We start from the raw sequence: 20281 nt of genomic DNA, 5'->3' as shown, positions 1-20281 counted from the left end.
TAAATAGTTTGTTAACAGAGAATTAATGTCACAAATCCTGTGCCTATACAAATCACAGAGTTCACATCTGCTGCAACAAATGGGCATCAATCATTAATGAACCACTCATTGATACAATAATTACGAGCATCATCATATCAATCTCTAGTTCAGTAGATGTGGCTGAAAGATGTTCTTAATGTACTGAAGAAAGCTCAATCATTAGACAACATTACATTTCATGCTGATTAGTAGGTCCAAACAAGGGTCTAATCCAATCAAAGATCAGAGTATTGTAATGTATTAGCACATCAAACCAGTTCATGTCACTGGTTATTGTTACATGCAATTGAGGTTATATTAATAACAATTCCTTCATGATTAGTAGAAAGTTCTCATAAATCAACATCAGCTCCAGGGCCAGACAGGTAAGAAGACTGTGTTCATGGTTGGCAACCAGTCACTGTAATGAACTGTGGCTGTCCCTGTGAAGAAACAACATGGCAATACACTCTTAATTGTGTGAAAAGACACCTGCTTAAAACGCCAGAAATGGCTACAAACAAAGAGGGAGACGACAAACACATACATTTAAGAGGAAGAGAGAGATGACTGAGATGGAGAAGCTAATTTATCTTGCTTATCTTACAAGAAAATCATGGCATTTACCTGAGCCTTCGACACAGGGGAAGTGAAGCAAATTCACCTGACTACTGCCACCAGACCTTTTGCTGAACTTTTTTAAGTACTCCATATTAACCATGGGATGTCTGCAAAAGTATATGTGGTATAGATGCTTGTGATGATGGAAGGATGGAGAACTCTTGATCCACTTCAACCAAGTTAGCATTATGTAGTGAATGATGTTAACTAAAGCTTGATATAAAATGAGGACGAAAGTTATGTATGTTCCTACCTGAAGCAGTTGGGGTATTTGCAGTCGTGGAGTTTCTCTACAATTCAGGTTGCAGTGTGGACTGCTGCAACGCAGAGAGTGATACACAACAGGCTTTGAGACAAGCTTGCCATGCTTGTTTTTGGGTGATAAGTTGCCCACCAGCTACCAAAATACCTTCAAAAGTTGGAATATGAGTATATGTGACAGAAAACATATTTCTTATTTTGTTTGGTGAGTGCCTATTGGAAAGAACATACTTGATTGAATTTGGTTATTATTATTGTTATTATTATTATTATTATATGCCATTTTAGTTCATCTTTGTTAGTTGACCATGGAGAAAATAACAGTAAAACATAAATTAATATTAGTAGCCCTTCCAAAAATGTTGAAAATATGAAGGATCAAATAATTGATGAGAAAGATTGAGGGAAAAAACAAAAGGCTAACTTCCAAAATAAAGGCTTATCTAACCCATATATATATATATATATATATATATATATATATATATATATATATATATATATATATATATATATATATATATATATATATATATATATATATATATATATATATAAAGAGACAGAGAGATAACATCTACTATTTAATATGTATTATGTATATTAATAATCGGATTGAATTGTTAAGAAAGAGTGAGGTTGACTGAAGGCTTCTGGTTTGTAATGTTGGTTTAAATAGAGAGACAGAATCCGTGGGGTCGGTGTGAACTCCAACCAACATGCAAATTAGTCAACATTTCTTGACGTGTACAGAAAAAAGAAATTGAAATGGGTGGAGTTGGTGAGTTCACATGAATTGTGCTTCACCATCTAAAGGGGCAAAAAGAAAACTTCCAATCTGATCTGGTCGAACCAACTCAGGGGCAGGTCTAGATGAAGATTGGGATCCGGGCTTTAAGATGCGTGTAAGGACACGTGGCCCACTGATGTTCGGCGGCCCCTCATCACGTTTACCTAACCTAACCGCCCGTGGCAGTCGGAGCGCTCCCTCCCACCTTTTTCGTTCAGGCTTAGCTCAGCCGCACGCCACAGCGTTTCCCCCGGCTCTTCCGCTTCGCTTCTCTGCGGCGTTTGGAGCGGGTGGCTTACCCCTCGAAGACACCACCACGTTGGGTGCCAACCGTAGGGCGCATCCCATGCACCCATGCAATCACGTCCATAAAGGACGTGCCTTAGCCCTGCAACACGGACTTCCGGTGGGGCCTCTCTTGCCTTTTCATATCACTTCATACTATATATATATATATATATATATATATATATGGCACACGCAGAAAGCGTGACAAGGGTTTCGACATGAGACGAGGTGGAGACCATGTGCCGACGACACGCATGGCATCACGAGTTCGTACGCCATGTCTGTAAATGTTGGGTCAGTTAGTTCATATGACAAAGGCGAGTTAAAGCGCATGTGGGCTTGTTGGATATATATGGTGGCCAGCCGCTGTTGCCCTCCCCTCCCATCTCCACATATAGTAGCACTGCTGTTTCCTTCTCTCGCACTAACTCTCTCTCTCTCTCTCAATCTCTTGGCCCCATGCTTGCCCTTCCCTCTCAACTGCGTCTCTTTCCTGTTCCTGTGGAACAAAGGGTCATTGTGTGCCTCCCATGTGGGTGCCTAAAAGTAGAACTGGTCACATGAGAAACCACTCGATATGTAGTTACCTAACAGCTGCAGTGTGGAGGTTTCTTAGGGAGGGGGATGGAGAAGGAAACCCTTCACGGAGGCGAGACCGAGTCACATGATCGCCTTAATGGGCCGGGGGCCCACGAGGCATCGGTCACATGGGTGTACCGCCGGGGTGTCGACGCGGCCCTCGCCGTCGTACCCGACACGTGCGGTGTCCCGAGCCGGACCGGTCCGGACCCGAGCCAACCACGCCGGCCACCCTGTCACCGTCCTGCGGTCGACGCGGGCGAATTAGCACGATCGACGCATTCGGTGAATGCGGCCAAATCACAAGATTAGTATTCTAATTACTAGCGTGGATCGAAATATACAATGGTAGCTGCTGATTATGTTACTTGGCAGGTCCCCAGACGACGCGACAGGGTTCGTGTTCTCCTTCCGGGACATGGGGGGGAGACAAGCTCACAAGGCATCTTCGGACTACAAGGCTTGCGAACGTTCGGGTTATTAATGGCTCGGACAGCAAGAAGACCGGAGGAGAAGAAGAGACAAGGGTATTATTTTTTTTACAGACACGTGGCAAGTTGGGAGTGAGTGACCGAGTGGGACCAGGGTAAGAAACAGCGGGGGAACATCTGGGCCTCCATGGCCTTTCTCCATATAATGCTTCTTCTTCACACAACTCTCTGTTCTTCTTGTTCTATAAAGCTCGCCCTCCATCCCTCTTTCCTTTTGTCTCTCCCACACCGCTCTCCCTTTTCCATTGTGCCGAGATGTCGAGCAGGAGGTCGAGGGTTTCCGAGGAGGAGATCAATGAGCTCATCTCCAAGCTGCAGTCCCTCCTTCCGGAGGCCCGCCGGCGAGGCGGCGGCAGGGTAAGCGGGCACCAGACTGACGTTCTCCTCCCACCCCGACCCAACTCCCCACTGCCACATCTGACCTCTGTGTCTGTGTTCCGTGCTGCAGGCTTCAGCGGCGAAGCTACTGAAGGAGACGTGCAACTACATAAGAAGCCTCAACCGGGAGGTGGACGACCTGAGCGGCCGCCTCTCGGCGCTCATGGCGACCATGGACAACAACAGCGCCGAGGCCGAGATCATCCGGAGTCTGCTCCGGTCATGAGGAGATACCCCACTCTAGTGAAGGATCCCCACATCTACATATCCACGACATATCTATTTCTATATAGATAATGTACTTGTCTGAGGGGTAGGACGTAGATGTAGCAGCGGTGACTTGCCATGGATTTCCTGTACAAGTTTTCTACCTTTTCTTCTCTCTCTCTCTCTCTTCTCTCGGTCTGGCTCGAGTTGTTCCCTCCACAGGCAACCGACCGACATCAACTTAGAAAAATATTTATGTAATCCGGTTCTATTTAGTTCATCTATGATAGTTTAATTCATGTGAGAGAGTGGCGCAGTCTCTAACATGCGGTCATACGGTCTGCAGTCACCTCATCTTCTCCAACCTGCCACTTGAGGAACGTGGGGACTAATGGCCTGTGCAAGCTTGAGCGGAACACACTTGCCCTCGGCATTTGTATAAATCAAACCATGGGTTTCTCTACTTGTAATGCAATGCTATGCGTTTCTCTTCTCGATCATTGTTGGATCAATCGTTGAATCGATCGATTGATTATTCGAAAAAAATTAAAGTATAAATATATTATATTATATTATATCACAAATTTATAACAGATATCGAAAAATGAATATATAAGAGTTTTCTATAATTCATAAAAATTTGAGAATGTTTGGTAATAAATAAGGAGTTGAAGGTTTTAATGATTAAAAATAAAAAAATTTCAAATCTGAACAACCAACCCAAATAAGAGGCGAGCCGTCGACGACCGGGCCGCAGGAGCGGCGGAGACCGCCGATGAGGCCCGCCAATTCATCGGAACTCTCATCGACCCCCTCTCTTTCTCCGAGGGTAATGGCTTAGTCGCAATGATGGTTGCGAGCGCACATCCCAACCAATTAAAAGGTAAAAGAAAGGTAGGAACTGGCGATATGATAGATGGATAAACGACAGAAAAGATCTAGAAAGATGAAGGATAAAGGAGGACGAGAAGAAAAAAGGATCATAGCGAGATCACACCTGGGCCGAGGAGGACAACGCCGATCTGGAGCAGAGGACGGCGTCGTGGAGGAAGACGGGGAACAGCAGCCCTGATCCTGCCTTCCATATCCGATGGCGTCTTATGTTTGCCTCCCTGATCATCGAGATCGCCACCGCTAGGTATTCCTTCTCTCTCTCTCTCTCTCTCTCTCGCTCTCGCTCTTTTCCGCTAGGGTTTTTGGTTGGAGAGGAAACAAAGCAATACAAGGAGTCGGGAGCGTGCAAGAGCAGGTAGAAGGCAGTTGGTTAGGCCAGCCCGCCACGTTTGAAAGCCGGGCGGGAAGGGCTGCGAGGAGGACATATCTCGAGCCACGTGTGATTGCAATGAATAGTCTCGACGATCGTAGAATACAGCTTTAAATGTCGTGCCGTAACAAAGGACTCAGTTTGATGATAGGAATTAATGCTTAATGAGAGCTCGTACAGCTTAATGACATACTGCCAAATCAAATTAAGATCCGATCCAATTACACTTAGAAACACTCGAATTTAATAGAACTGCAGCTAGTGGATCGAATTCAGCAGTTGCGTGCATTTCGATTCAGCGGAACTCTTCGAGTTTTAGTGTGGAACAAAAGACCAACACGCAGACAAGGAGTTGGATTTGACAAAGAACAGTTGTTTGAGATTAAAACCTGGTGATGGAAATCTGAAAGAGATCATTTGTATTCAGTAATTATAAGTAAAAAATGCATGTTAACAATCATTCAGGACATGAACTCTGAATAAAAGAATAAAGCATTTCCTCCTGAACAAGACTCATTAGGAAAATATTTATTTTTTACAATCAAGCAGTATGATAGATGCAAATACTGTTTACAACAGACATGAGAAAGAAGAAGAAAAGGTAGACTCACAGATCTAGACACTATCAAGATACAGCAATTCAGATGACCATCATCAGAAGCAGAATCCCATTCACATCATTTCGCAATCTGCAAACACATTCAAAAGAGGTCCTCAGGACATGGATATATAGTTAAGGCTTAATTCAATGTAAAATGATCTTTTTTTGCTTATTCTACTCGAGGAGGAGACAATCGACTGAGCAAGTGAGATTTTGAGTTCCCGTTTCTTGTCGCGTGATGCTGTCATCCAAACATGAAAAGTGATCCTTGGTAATAAAAATGCTTCTCTTTGTCAAAAGAGCGAACTTGCAAAATAGAATTTCCTCCGATCTATCCTCATAAATCAAATTCAAATGGCGATATGTTCTACATCATGTTGATATCGGTTCTGGCATCCACCGCACAAGCAGTCAAAAGACGCTTGTCTACTGAATCAATACGATCTTCCAAAACAAAATCATAAAACTGTTAGTACATCAAACTTATACTGAGCAAATGCAACATAAAATCCAACTGCCTAGAAGTATTTCACAGATAAAGTATATTTCTTGAATATAAAATAGCAATTGTACAAAACAAGCCACCGACAAGAATAGTCAAAGCTTGTGTAGGTATAAGCCCGCAAAACATCATTATCAAATTAAGAACATCCATTTTACATCAAGTTGTCTGGATGTTCTTGGAGGCAATTATGAATGAGAGGTAATTTCCTAACCTGGGAAATGAGACTATCAGAATGAAAACATGTTTTCCTACAACATGATTCAATTAAGATGCAACAAAGCAATTATCTGGAGCAAAAGTGAACCTGTAGTGTGAGAAATTATCTGGAGAACAAATAGACAGTTAATGTATGGTGTTAATAAAGATACAGAATCCTATAAGTGAACACCATAGAGAAACATTTTAGTTAACTAAGATCAAACTTTTGTCCTACTGTTTCATTTTGTTCACATTATAGTTATAAATGATAACATTGATTTCACTTTGATGTGTGTTTGTTTGAAAGGTAAAACTAAAACACAACATTAGGATGATTTTATAGAAATTATTTAAATTAGATTTTGGATGTCAGGATTAAAGTAGCTAACACCAATAATAACGTCATAACTAATGTATGCACATAAATTTATAATCCTAGTACTCACCATCAGGATCATAATAGCCAAAAACATAGTTCCTTGTCATGAACAGAGGCATAAGCAGAACTCCCATAGATCATTAGCGGATAAATTAAATCTAGGAAAAGAGTGACTTTGGTTCTTGAAATGACAAATAAAATAAACCAAAGAGCACAATTGAGAGTAATAAATATGTTACTCATGTCATATTAATTGACGTCCCATATTTATCTACCCTCATTCAGCTGATCTAATGAGCATGTTAACTAAGTTAATGAGAAGTCAAACAATTCAAAGAAAAATCAGGCACTCAGAATGAAAAGGACTAAAATTTTCTGCTCATTGATCAGTTGATCTTGCAGATTGAAAGAATGCATTTCCTCATAGTGCTTATTTATTGAGAAAAACTAAAAAAATAAGCAAAACTTAAATCAACAAAAGAATGAATTGCAATAACTACAGAAATGTTTCCTTCCTCAATCATGCCAGTGATCGGGAGGAGACGTAACAGAATCTCAGAAACAAGTATAGAGACCATCAGAAGGATTTTCCATCATCAATCTAGACGCCAAAAAGACGTCTCAGATGACCATCGTGAGAAATAGAAACCCGTTCACATCATTTGGCAATTCATAATGCACAAAGGAAAAGAAAACCGCAGTGGAAAGTGAGAAAGCCAGAGGGCGAGCATATCTATGGGACGTAAAGAATTTGCCGTCCTCTTTGATATGATTTGCATAGTCTACTAATGTATCAAAACATGTAGTATGATGCTTTCTGAGAGCATATGTGTGCAAATGCCCCCAGTACCTGTTTATCATACTCATTAATCACGTCGATAGTATCGTTGAAACATTAGAGATTTGGCAGCAGAGATTTAACAGAGTGAATAAAAAAAACGATCTGTGTAATGGCAATCAGAGCGGCACGCTAAAAGGAAAGGAGAAGCATGGAACCGAGCGATCTGTCGAGGACAAGCAACCATCGCAGCCGTTGGCCATTGGTTAGCTCGCGCTCGCTTCATCTCCCGTTCGGACGGAGGACCGAAGCTGAAACCCTAAAACCCATATTTATAGATAGAGCCAACATAACATGACACGTGCGTCGCATGTGATTAAAAGAGATCAGAATTCAAGAATAAATCTGGACCGCTCGATGCGCCATAGCTCCTCGGCCAATGAAACGGTAGAATTAAGACCTAAAAACGAATTTTTTTGGGTTTAAATCGAATCGAGCCAAACAGTAGTCGAAACTTCGATTTAGTTTAATAGTTTGACTGACTCCATTTGGTTAGAGAAATATGAACAAGGATAGTACTATTTATTTATTTTTATTTATAATTTTTTTTAAATTTTTTAAACTATCTCATTTACATTATAAATGAACGTAAATACTCTCTTATTTTATTATTACCTTCCCCTCTATATATATATTGAGGAGGGCTAAGGATCGAACGAATAGCAACATCCTATATTGTTTACAAGGATTATAAACAATAAAATAATATTTTATTATTTTTTTTAAAAAATATTATAAATAATAAATAAAAAAAACCTCATCAATGGTAACGAAAGGGTTGTGAATAAGCTTCATATGAAAACAATGGTTTGGATTCGTCGCAAGAAACAGTGAGTAATCCTGTAATCGTTGGGACATGGTCCGGAGATTACCAAAAAAAATAGAGACCTAAAAAGGAGTTATAAACGGTTATTTTGAAACAAAAAACAATTTAAAAACAATAAGAAAAAGATAATTAAACTAATCTTATTAGCCATTTCCGGCAGTGCCATGTGATTATATTTCCATGCATGCAGGGCACAAAAATCCAGCTCTGATGTTTTCCTCCAAAATTTTCAACAATCAAACACGATCAAAAATCTCAACTACATACAATTGTAGGAATCACCACAAACTATGAGAATAAATCATGAGTCTTATCTGTCAACTCCTATCAGCAACTATCAGGGCAGCTTCCCTCTAAACTGTTCCTCGTAATCCCCAGAAGACTTGGATTTATGCTTCTCTTACTAGATGGTGCTCGGTACACCCACATCCATCCATTTCTTGGAGTCTCAAGCATAGAAAAAAGGTAGAGGGCATTATGATGAGCTATGGTGCTCGGTAACTTCCATGAGAAATCATATAAGTTAGCTATGTAATTGTAAAAGAAGATGAGATTTTACCCGGAAATCCTCAGATACAGGCCATTACCCTCGTAAACCCACAAATTTTGATAACATAGCTAGTCTGTATCTGGATCTGCATCAACAATATCCGGTAGTGAATCGAGGGACACTGAATCAGAATCATAAGCAAGCATTGGCTCCTTTTGCTTATAAGAGACATCCAAGCTGTTAGACGCATCAACTGCAACCACAGTTGCAGTCGAAATGGTTCCCAATTCCTCTGGAGCTCCTAAATTACTGGAAAATTCACCTGCGACAGTGTTGGACATGCTGACATCATTATTCTCATGAGCCATCTCATCCCCGGGTACATCGCGGATGGCAGCCTCACCTTCATCTGGAGCAGTCCTGTCAGTACGCAACATAACATTATTCCCTGAATTAAGCTCTTCCATTTTGTCTGACTCAACCATATTTTCTTCTTTGCTCGGGCATGATGCTTCCACTTCATGCTTCCTCGATGGTTGTTGGGTTCCTTCAATAATCTCATGACCTCTAGTTGAATCAACCCCTACATGTTTTTCTCCCATAGAAATGTTCAAACCCTGAACAGGTTGCTCTTCTTCACCAGCACCAAGCCAGCCATTCAACAAATCATCATCATCATCCTCATCCATTTCCTCTGCTGCTCCTCGATTGCCCATTGGAAAATAAGGAATGCTTGGTTTTTGGCTGCTGCGGAATGTATTTCCTGGGAATGTTTTTATGAAACCTTCATCAAGTGCAGAGCTCGTGGAAACTTGAAAGTCAACTAGAGGAAGGGCTCGGGGATGGATAAGAACTTCTAAGGCCAGTAATGCATGTGCACAGAATCCAGCAAGTTCTGTTCCAGTTTCCAGTTTTCCTGCAAAAACTTGTTGCATTCACTAAACTTGAACAGCCACATGTGCTTGGATGAAAAATGAGTTGGTAAGCAATGAGTATAACTGGTGAAGTTTGCAAGCGGAGACTAGGAACATCAGGTTAAGGTACTAGAAATTTCCAAGTCTCTGTCAGTTTTCTTGCAATTGAGATACCTGGGGTTTGTCCAGGCATCATTCACCTGAAAACTAAATGTACTAACACCTAGATTAGATGCTTCTAATATCATAAGGACACACTCATGAGCCATCTACAAAAACACTTAAAAAGAGCAGAATTAGTAGTACTGTCTATTTCTTTGTCATCAATGTCCTAATTCCCTAATAATACATGCAAAATTTTCCCACTCCCCAGGCAATTCACATGACAATAATGAAAGACGAGAAACATATTATGTTAATAATAAACTAATTCGGCAGAATGGAAAAATCAGGTGCACCAAGAAACTAGAAGCCAGTGTATTTGAATAAGACCATGCATGGTGACCAACTGCAAAACATGGATACTACTAAATGCTTACTATACTCAATTCAGTCTGTATCCAGGACCAGTACTTATCAGATAGCTTCAGTGAAGTATCAAAATTTTCAATAATTATTAACTGCATCATTTTTTTACCAACATTGTGACATATTGGCAAATCCATTGGTACTCAAGAAGTGACCAACTCTTTCAATGGGAAACACTGTACACAGTCCTGTTTATCAGGCTCATAATGTTGAGAAGTGATAGCCACATTCATGGTAAACATTCTATTAGTCGAACATAGGAAGCCTAAAACTGAAGCTGCAAAAGCAGAATCATCAATCAATGAAATCCAGGCCTTTTGGAAGCAACAGCTATGACAGGCAGTTAAAACTACCATCCAAGTATAATCCATAAGACTATATAGGAAACCCCACCAATGTAAACAAGGATAGTACTATAATCATGCTTGAAATGGTGACAAATTATCAGTTTCACAAATCTGATCCCCCATGTCTTGGGGATAGACAAACATCAAATGCTTTATGATTTTACCTTGGCGAAAAAGTTCAAGTCCTTCTGACAAGTATGGAGGGCGAACATGTGATGGAGAAAGCAAAGATGCTAAGAGAGCTCGTAATGCTGCCAGCTGGAGATTTTCTCGGGAAATTGTTGACCCTACATTTGCATCCAAACACTTATAGTAATCTGACCTCACATCATATGCATTTTTCGCTACATTTATCAAAAGCAAATCCATATCTGACCGCCAACATTCTGATCTCAAAGAACCTCCCTGGGAAGGAGAAACATTTGAGAGATTGCCATAAACATGTAACTAGAAATAGTTTTGAAGACAATTAACCACAGAGAATCAGTATGAAACAAATATAATATTGCAATAAACATGTCAATAGTTATGAATAAAATTAACTCTACAACTGATTTATGAAAAAGCACCCAACACCACAACAAATATCAACGACTCAAAATGATCCTCCAAGGTTCATTCCTCAGCAAATTTTAATATTGCACAGTCATATCAATATCTATAAGAGGGGAAAAAAAATTCCTTTTCATTTAAAAGCAATACACTTTAAATGGCATCAACAATCGCCAGCCCTAGACTACAGAAGGTTTATTAGGAATTCATGAAAAACATATATCATATAAGATTACTAAAGAGCTTATAGCACTTGCAGGTAATTACGCAACATGCTATATCAAATATAGGATTTTCTAGGAATGTACAAACTCATCTCTTGAATGTCATCACCTAAGAGATCAAGCTTAATGCATACTATTTCTAAGGTTCCAACCCATGAGAAAAAAAAAGAAATTTCAGTCTCTATAATTAACTTCAAAATTTTATCCCTTACATGATTAACAATCTCTTGTCTTCCTGCATACAGATCAAACTAGCTAAAAAGATAAAGAAAAACTTTTTAGAATAAACTTAAAATTTTGATTTTTTATTTTGCGGTGTCTGTTGTTTCTCCAAATTGTAGTATACATTCCAAAAAGAGGTGCCTTTGGAAGCACACAGTACAAAAGCAAACACATTTCTAAAAGCAAACATATTTCTGATGCAACAGGAACTTTTGGAAAGTGGATGATGTGCTCACAAGATTACTTTCTTATTGCAGCAATATGCTCGTAATCGATTAAACTTGTTATAGGAAAACAAGTATATGCAATATAGTCAACTAGTGTCGAAAGACATACTGCAGTCAAAAGAGCTTCCAGTGCTTCCAAGGCAGCTATCTTTACAGAAAGAGGAGTGGCTGGTTTGATGCTGATTACTGTTCTCTCTCTATCAATACCATTCGAGTGTTGCCTTGTTGATCCAGAAGCATGTTTCCTCTTCTTTAGGCTACTTTGCAGCAAACTCTGGTCATCTGACAAGTGCTTTCTGGGTAAAAGTGCATTGCTTCCAGGGTTATCAATCAGATCAACAAAAGCATTGTTGATTAATTCTTGAGCAAGGTACAAAGCCATTCCTGATCAAGACCCAAACCTGCAAATTAGTAAGAGTTTAACCTAATTACCATAAGCAGAAATACAATAACATACAAAACTAGTTTTAATTTTTGCATGTCGTAGATGCGCAAAGCAAGAACAGCTCTCACTAAAATAGGAGTCTTGTATCACATACCATACCATGCATAAAAGTCTTAGTAGTTATTGCCCCACCACATATAACATTATTGTGAAATTGTTCTTCCCACAAAATGTACAACACTACAATTAAGTTTGTATTTGTGAACAGAAGCACGGAAAACAAATAGGAATTTGCATAGTGAAATGCAGAGATGGTGGAGACACAACACAGAAGCAGCATTATGAAAAAAAGAAATAGGAAAGGCTAATAAAGTGTATTGTAGTATGCATTTCACTAGTCATCATCATAACAGAGGTAGTTTATTTGGTGACCAATTTGAGATAAACCACAAACATAGAGATCTTACTAGAGCATAAATGTCAGAAACATTAATTTTGCATTCTGTTAAAAGAACAGAACTGAATTGGTGGTAATTTTTACTTAAACAACAATAAACATAATAAAAACATATATTTTTGTATGTCAAAAAAGAGAAGACGCCAACATGCCAAATGTTACAATGCTCGAGACGAAAAGAAATTATTTCTGCGATACTAATAATTTGTCAAACTAAAGAAGCATTAGGACCTTTATCAGTTTGGTCAGATATGAGTTATTAGAAAACATGCTAGCCGGCTTGAGGGAAGTATTCTGAGATATCTTGCCAGAGACACATACCAAACATTATATTGCTACTGTTACATCACAAGAAAACATTTTTATTCAGGTTTCAGGAAGCACTGAAAACAAACTTCAATGCAAGAAAGCAAGAAACAATTCATGATCAATGACCAAAACTTAAGTGAAGAGCTTTCTTTTTCTAGTACGTCAGACAATCTAGAAGATACAAAATAACTCACTTGAACAAGTTGCAATTTCCAGAAGTAGACTTATACATCATAAAATGGAAAGCATACACAAGAAGCTTCTGAGTCAACTCATACAGATGAATGATAGCCCAACTTTTAATGGTATGCAATTTAATCAGTTCATAGTGGGCTGACTACTGTTACTTATTGAGTCCCAGAGATGTTGAACAACAAATAAGAAATGCAGGAAAATATTTGATAGGACAAGTATCTAAAGAGTAGCACCACCTAAAAGGTTCTGGTGAAGATTAATGCATAACTGCTAATTAATGTTAACATAAAAAGGAAACAACAAACATAACAAAAAAGAAAAAAAAGAACTTTGTAAACAACTCAGGAATACACCAAGATTACAAAGTGGTATTCATTACCTGACAAATGACGATGTTGGCAAAATATGGCAAGCATAATAAAACAAATTACAAATACTCTAGATTAAGAGACTAGAGCTTTATGGTATGGAGGCTGGTTAGTCACCATGTAGCACAATATGTGCCACAAGCACAGATCAGTACATTGATGCCAAAGAAGGAAAAGCCAGGATACAAGTGGGGAAAAGGAGTAACAAAATCCAGTTCCAGCATGTCTTCTGGCTGTCTTTGGGCAATCATAAAAGGAACATGCCAAACTGAACAGTGTGTATGGAGCTCACAACAATTAACCATGATGAAAAATCAACACATTTAAATGTAAATATTATCTCCCAAGATTGTTCAGCTGCAATCCTTGACAAATAATGATTTTAAATGTTGCAAAAAAAAGAAGAGAATACCACTGAGGTTGGAAAATGCCACTTACCAACACCCATGGAGATCAGCAATAACTGGATAACGGAATACAGTTTTATCCTTATAGCTGGCAATGTAGCTCTCCTGAAATACTCGGTGAGAATTCGTGCAACATTGGCAGCATGTGGTAGAAGCTGGCTGCAGGTAAATATCAAAACAAAAGAAATTAAACCGTTAAGAAAGCTAGTTTCCTGACTGTTAAAGAAACTGCTTGAATCATCCTATCAGCCATAATTCCACAACGCTGAGCTAAACATGAAGCTTAATCTACATTCAGCTTTGAAATCCGGGCAAATAACATCTTCTAAGATATTTGGTTGCTGTATGACCCACTAAATAAACTTAAGGTACTCAAATTTCGTTCAATAAGCTACAACAACCACAATGATATGCAGATGATCCTTACCTTCGTACTCCCTTAACAACAGCAATCAAAAGATCCAAAGTGTCCAAATGCAGCGCTGGAAGCTCAACACAGATAAGTTCTTGATGCATGACAGTTGTGAATGGCATGAAGGATCCACGTACAGAACCATCCACCGTAAGCACTCTCCCAAGCATAGCAACCAAAGGGCGAACAGGAACACTTACCTTTGTTAAATTAGACACATCAGCAATAACAGTAGGAACTTATCTGACAAACAACTTACAATGCTCCAGTAGCTCTAGTGAAAAAACAATGAATAAGCATCAGACCTGAGTAGGAAAAGGATTGGTAAGCATCAAGCAGCAACAATGCATCAGAGTAGATATTGTGGGGAATATCAATTCATGAAACATTTTTGTTGGTAGTTCTGATGCTTCTCTCAATCTTGACTGAACCCCCAATCGAGAAGGGGGATCTTTTCCTGGTGGAATTAACAGCCTCACAACAGTAGAACCTTTAGTTTCTGCACCAAATAAATGATATGTTAAACAAAACAGAAAAAGGCTCATAGACCATAAACAATAGCTTGGTATACCTCCTTCTAGTCCTTCTAAGGCATTGCTCAGAAGCATATCTATCTCTATTATAATCTTTTGCATCATGATGGACCAGCTATCTTCATCACCTTTTATCCTAGGTAGTAATGCCAAACAACGGGCAATTTTCTGAACAACAAGAACAAACCATTTTTTCTAAATAAGAAAAAAGAAAACAAGTAAATTGTACAAGTAACAGGAAAAACCATGTATCCAGGAACAAAAAGACCATAAGAATGCAACATTAAGCAAAAGAGAGTGTTGACAGTGAGAGAGCAAACACCATCACCACTCACCCTCGATAAATCTGCATTGGATTTTGCTGAAAGAATCTTTGATACCAGAGCAGCTTCTACCTGTCATGATATTTATCTAGTTAGCAGTCTTACTGTAGTCTTGTTCAAAAAAGCCATAACAGAAGTAGAATAATTCCTTTAACTGAAACTTGAGATGTAGGCTAAGCTATTTATTCATTAACATGAAAGGTCCAAGCCATTCTAAACTCATATTTCATACTCCAACAGTCCAACCTTCCTTTCACACATGTATGCAAATACAAGCTTCTCCTCCGTGTACTCATCTATTCTTAGTTGCATATGAACCCGACATATTCCTAACTTCCCAATTTATTTACCATATGCAGCTGCTAATGTTACCTAATGAAACTAGTGCTTCATTCTCCCTCTATTACCACACTTTCTTTCTTCCAAACAGGAAAAACACTATATACTGCTGAACAGGTTAAAACCAACTCTCTTAGCACACACTTATATCAAGCCAAAATTGTGGCTAAAACACTTCTCTAACAGACACAAAACCAAGTCTAATTGATCACTTACAACATGTAAGTTCAAACTTCAAACCACCCAGTTGGAGATGTTATTTCAAGCCATGACATAAAGATCCCATTCATTTCACCACTTTGCAATGACCTGGTATATAGATCTCATTCATTTCTCCAGCACTAATCAGCAATAGGATGACAAATAGTCTCAGATTCATTGCTTGAGGCCCATGACCATCTCAGCCCTCCCAAGAGTGTCATTGCTCAAAAAGATGTGCTCGGAATGAGGGTTTTCCTGAAGACATATACTGTGAATCCTATAACAATTCCCAGAACAAAAAAATGAAACTAAATTTACCAAGATATACATATATACACACACACACACACAAAACAAGATCCTGATATTCATGAAAGAAGACTAACAGAGAAGGAATATATTTTACCATCAAGAAGCACAAAACAAAGCCAGAAAGTGAACTCACATTGTCATAGTGACGATGCACAGGAGGAAAGAACATTAAAATGACATATAACAAATCAAGCACCCCTTCCTGCAAGGATGTAGAATTCACACCATAAATTCACTACCTAGCAAGCAGCTAGAGACCAAGACGGTTATATTGCTAAGAGAACGAAACTCACCAATACAGCATCCGATTCACTCTCATTCAACAACTCAAGAACCAGCAGGATAACCTTCCCAGAAAGATTTGTTGCATCTTTCTTCAAGTTTGAAAAACGGGTTAACCTAATCTCATAACATTCGTAATATCGTTTAGAAAAACAGGACTGCAGAGGGAAGTTAATGTCTTTAATATCAACTGCATTTTCAACGTAAACAGAACAAAAAAAAAACTAGAATCATGAAAAAGACACCATAAAAACCAAATTGTATGAGAGATTAAGGTAACAATAACCAGTAGAATTTGCATACAATTTACAAAGTCTGCAAAATATGAACTATGCAGTCAACAGAATATTACCAAAAAAATTCACAAAGGCAATTTACTCAACTAGATTTCACCAAATGGATTATTACTTAGTAAACTTAATTTCTGAACACCTCCAAGGCAACCTGATGGTGGGTGCCCATTCAAACTGTTGCCCACCATACCAAGCTTAGCATGAAAGGCAAGAAATCATACTCATATATCCCAATTGTCCAAAAAGATACTGTGAAGGCATCAAAATTGATACCATAAAAGATCAGACAATTCAGGACTGATTTTGACAGGATTCAGCAATTGTAGGCAGTTAAGATAAAGAACCGAAGCAAAAGAGGTACACAAAACAAATAGCCAAGAGAAATCGAATAAAAATAAGAAAATATAGACAGAGTAGACAGAATCAAGAGGAAATGTCTGTAGTGCATTAAACTTCTTTATTCAAGAAACACATAAGTGTATGACATTTGCTTTATCTTAACCTCTCTTTGTGAAGAAAGATTTAAGTTAGACTTGAACAAATATTTCCATAAGTATTAATGGCCAGCAGTAAATTGTTGGTTATATGGCTACACACTAATGTGGCAGTTAATACTCATTTGATCTCTATCATGGGTTCATTAAAGCCTAAAAACTACTAAAACATCACAGAACACAAAAAACTGAGAATAGATTAATAAAGATAGAGTACATGAAATGTTCAGAGTCAGAATTAAAATGGTTCTGAACTAATGATATTTATGAAGGTTGTATATTGGAATCCTTGCAGCAGGAACTTTGCAAAAACTATAAAATATAAACTCCAAATTTCCATAATCCAGAAGCTTTATAAGAATCACGATTCCTAATATTTGGAACCAAGATTAGTAAGATGTAATCCAGTCTATCTTGAACCATTTCCTTGAGAAATATGGCATCACTTTATCTCAAACAAACCTTGTTAAATGCAAATAAATTTGTAAGAATTAGTTCAACTAAAAGATCATTTTTGGATCCTCTCTCAAGGCAAAGAAAGTGTACAATGCTTGATGAAAGACAAATATACAATAATATACATAGATACAAAATACATCCTACCTTATCTTTCTAAACCTTGCTGCTTCCTCAAATTTGCACTAACACAACCTAAATCCATAGTTGGACCTGCTTCGTGCTACTTAAATCAGAATTTCATAATCAACAAGTGACAATATGAGATTCTTTTTTCTCATTATGTGTCATTAATTTGTTAACATTTTGCATATTTTGCATATTCAACTGTTCCACAATGAAAAGAAAAAAAACCAATGGTTTCTTATGACGTTCCAGTTCTTTTCTAGCAACCAATGGAATTTTCTCTCCACACATCTGAAGACTCATGATCAATTTGGTTCAGCCCAATGCGAAGACATTCAAGCATAAGTCAGAAAACAATGCAACAACTGGTTCATATAATTAAGACAAATCAATCAGTTAGTTGGAAGAGGCAACAAACAAGAAGGTGCTGCTATTGAGTGAACCTGAAATGTTCTTCAATTACTTGTATCCATAAGAATATACAACAAATCAATAGTCTGAACTATCAGTAAATATGAGCTCAGAAGTCAACAAACCTCGTGAAAAAATCAGATAAGGAAGCACAAACAGCCACTTTTACAAAACTGGAGCTGGATGGTATCTGCTCACAGCAAAAAAAAAGTAAAACAACCATTGCAATATATGCTTTCCATGTTAACATTTGATGTATCCTCTATAAAATTGCATACATGAATACATGTCTGAAAGCAATGAGTTGATATATTGATTTCTTATTTGAAGTATAATAATTAGCAGAGTTATTAAAATGCTAACAAAAACACCAATAGATCACAAATGCTCCACATGATAGTAAAGGCAGAGTTGTTTGAAACATCTATTACTGTGGAAAAAACAACAGGGAGACTCCATAATTCAATACATACAATCATTTAAGATTCCTAAACAAAACATGAATTAGGCAAAAACATAAAATGATTGGGAAAATAATGCCAACAGAGACGGTAAAGATGCAGTCGTAACAAGTTTACCTGTATACCTAACAGGAGCTTCTGGAACCAAAGAGAATATGATGCCATGAAACGAGCAGAGCTGCACTCTTCACAACTTACACCAAGCAAAGATACACCCACCCAAAGTTTGTCTGGCTACAACCACTCAAGAAACGAAAGCAGCTTAGGTGAATGTTCATTTGTTTGGCTACAACCACTAAGAAAAAAGGGCAGATGAAGGTGAAAATGTTCATCTACATGAATAAACGGAAGCCAAAGCTCAACAACTTTAAGAAACATGCTAAATAGCAACAAAAGCAACAAACTATTAATTTCAATTTTCACCATTAAAACTGCATAAACAAGTAATCACAATGTTGATATTCTTGACTGGACTATTCAAACATGATAAAGCTGTGCTCGAATAACCAGAACACCAAATCTTAAGGCGAATGACAGGCACCAGCAAAGTTGAATGGATCAGTACAAAAAGACTTATGCTGTTAAACCAGACTTCCAGAAATAGTAATTGCTTTATCCGCAATTTTTCCCTTCCACTGCATGGAAAATTTTCCCTAAACACAAAGATATAAAATAGTACCTCATAGAAAGTGACAGATCGGTATGTCTAAGCAGGAGGAATCGTAAAGCAGCGGAACCCATACCATGTTACTGGACGCCAATGACAGGACACGTTCGATCCAGGCATCCACGGCGGTCCGCCAGGCCTCGATCAGCTTCGCGTCGGAGAGATCGGGGACGTGCTCGGAGAGGAGGCTGTGGGTCTTGATGGACGCGAGGATGGATGAGAGCTCGGAGGGGCTCGGGGCGGGGCCGCTCTCCTCGGGTAGGCGGTCCCTCACTAGCGACCGCAGCAGGCGCGGCTTCAGCCGGGGGTCGTTCATGCCCTCTAGGTAGTCAGTGATCGCCATTGGAGGCGCCGAGGAGCTCCAAATCCGTCTCAAGGAGAAGGATAACGGGTGTATGCACTTGAAACCCTAGAGAGAGAGAGAGACAGACAGACGACGTTACGACAAATAACGAGGTGGGAAGGGTTAAGCCACCTAGGGTTTAATCGCCGCGTGTTGCGCGGGGGCAGAGACGAGCGGAGAGGTCGCGAGTAGATCTCAACCGTCCACTCTACCGCCCATCATTTTATGAGAAAGCAGAACCCAAAAAAAGAGAAATTCCAATTAAAAATATCCACATACTGTACATATGACGTAGCTACATGTAAGGCTTAATCCTTAGTGATCAATCAAAATATTTCACGAATCTTAAAAAGTTGCCTACCCAAGCCCCCCAATTCTCCAACGATTTGTCTACGAATCTTGAAAATTGAACGAATCTTCAAGTAAGGGATGCATGTTTCGGCCCACCATGTCTCGAAATATTTGCCTACGTAAGCCCGTTAAGTCGAATTGAGCCGGTCCATCACAATCGGTACCAAGTGAAGTGACGAATCACGTCCGTTCATTAATCAATCCGCTCTCACGACAGCCGTCTGATCGATGGGCTTCCTTACGGACTTCCGCACTATACCGTCACCGCCCACATCAATCCCATCGGACGGTCCTCCGCGCTCGGGGCCGACCCTTATCCCACCTGGAGATCCGTGCCGTCCATGTGACCGCACCGCCTCGCGCGTGCGAGTCCCGAGCCACACGCGTCGTACGTACATCAATCTC

At 39.0% G+C, this 20281-nt stretch overlaps 2 protein-coding genes and 1 non-coding gene across 5 annotated transcripts; 1 reads left to right on the top strand and 2 right to left on the bottom strand.

Annotated features, from left to right (window-relative positions):
* The first annotated feature begins 3250 nt into the window (after positions 1-3250).
* Positions 3251-3802, top strand: LOC103986803 (transcription factor ILI5-like). The gene is made up of 2 exons (XM_009404904.3): positions 3251-3408; positions 3500-3802. Exons 1-2 carry the CDS (start codon positions 3307-3309, stop codon positions 3653-3655), a joined length of 258 nt encoding a protein of 85 aa, XP_009403179.1. The 5' UTR covers positions 3251-3306; the 3' UTR covers positions 3656-3802.
* Positions 3803-6926: 3124 nt separating this feature from the next.
* Positions 6927-7017, bottom strand: LOC135641893 (small nucleolar RNA Z162). Its single transcript, XR_010497831.1, has one exon. It is a non-coding gene; the product is annotated as a small nucleolar RNA Z162 (small nucleolar RNA).
* A 1352-nt stretch (positions 7018-8369) lies between these two features.
* On the bottom strand, positions 8370-19687 carry LOC135640996 (uncharacterized). 3 transcript variants are annotated; one of them, XR_010497516.1, is made up of 14 exons: positions 19259-19687; positions 18633-18749; positions 18180-18244; positions 16286-16391; positions 16126-16194; positions 15153-15212; positions 14856-14985; positions 14590-14783; positions 14300-14484; positions 13904-14031; positions 11861-12135; positions 10691-10931; positions 8807-9653; positions 8370-8694 (listed from the first exon to the last, which is right to left on the bottom strand). XR_010497516.1 is itself a non-coding variant. In XM_065155929.1 (13 exons), exons 1-13 carry the CDS (start codon positions 19523-19525, stop codon positions 8866-8868), a joined length of 2625 nt encoding a protein of 874 aa, XP_065012001.1. In that variant the 5' UTR covers positions 19526-19687; the 3' UTR covers positions 8370-8865. The 3 variants fall into 3 exon arrangements, 1 of the variants encoding a protein (XP_065012001.1); XR_010497517.1 differs by having other exon boundaries at positions 8370-8686; XM_065155929.1 differs by having other exon boundaries at positions 8370-9653.
* Positions 19688-20281: the final 594 nt, after the last annotated feature.

Source organism: Musa acuminata, chromosome BXJ3-6 (assembly GCF_036884655.1).
Source record: "Musa acuminata AAA Group cultivar baxijiao chromosome BXJ3-6, Cavendish_Baxijiao_AAA, whole genome shotgun sequence".
Lineage (NCBI taxonomy): Eukaryota > Viridiplantae > Streptophyta > Magnoliopsida > Zingiberales > Musaceae > Musa > Musa acuminata.
The sequence above is the reverse complement of the archived record's forward strand: the minus strand, read 5'-3'. Positions and strand labels throughout refer to the sequence as shown.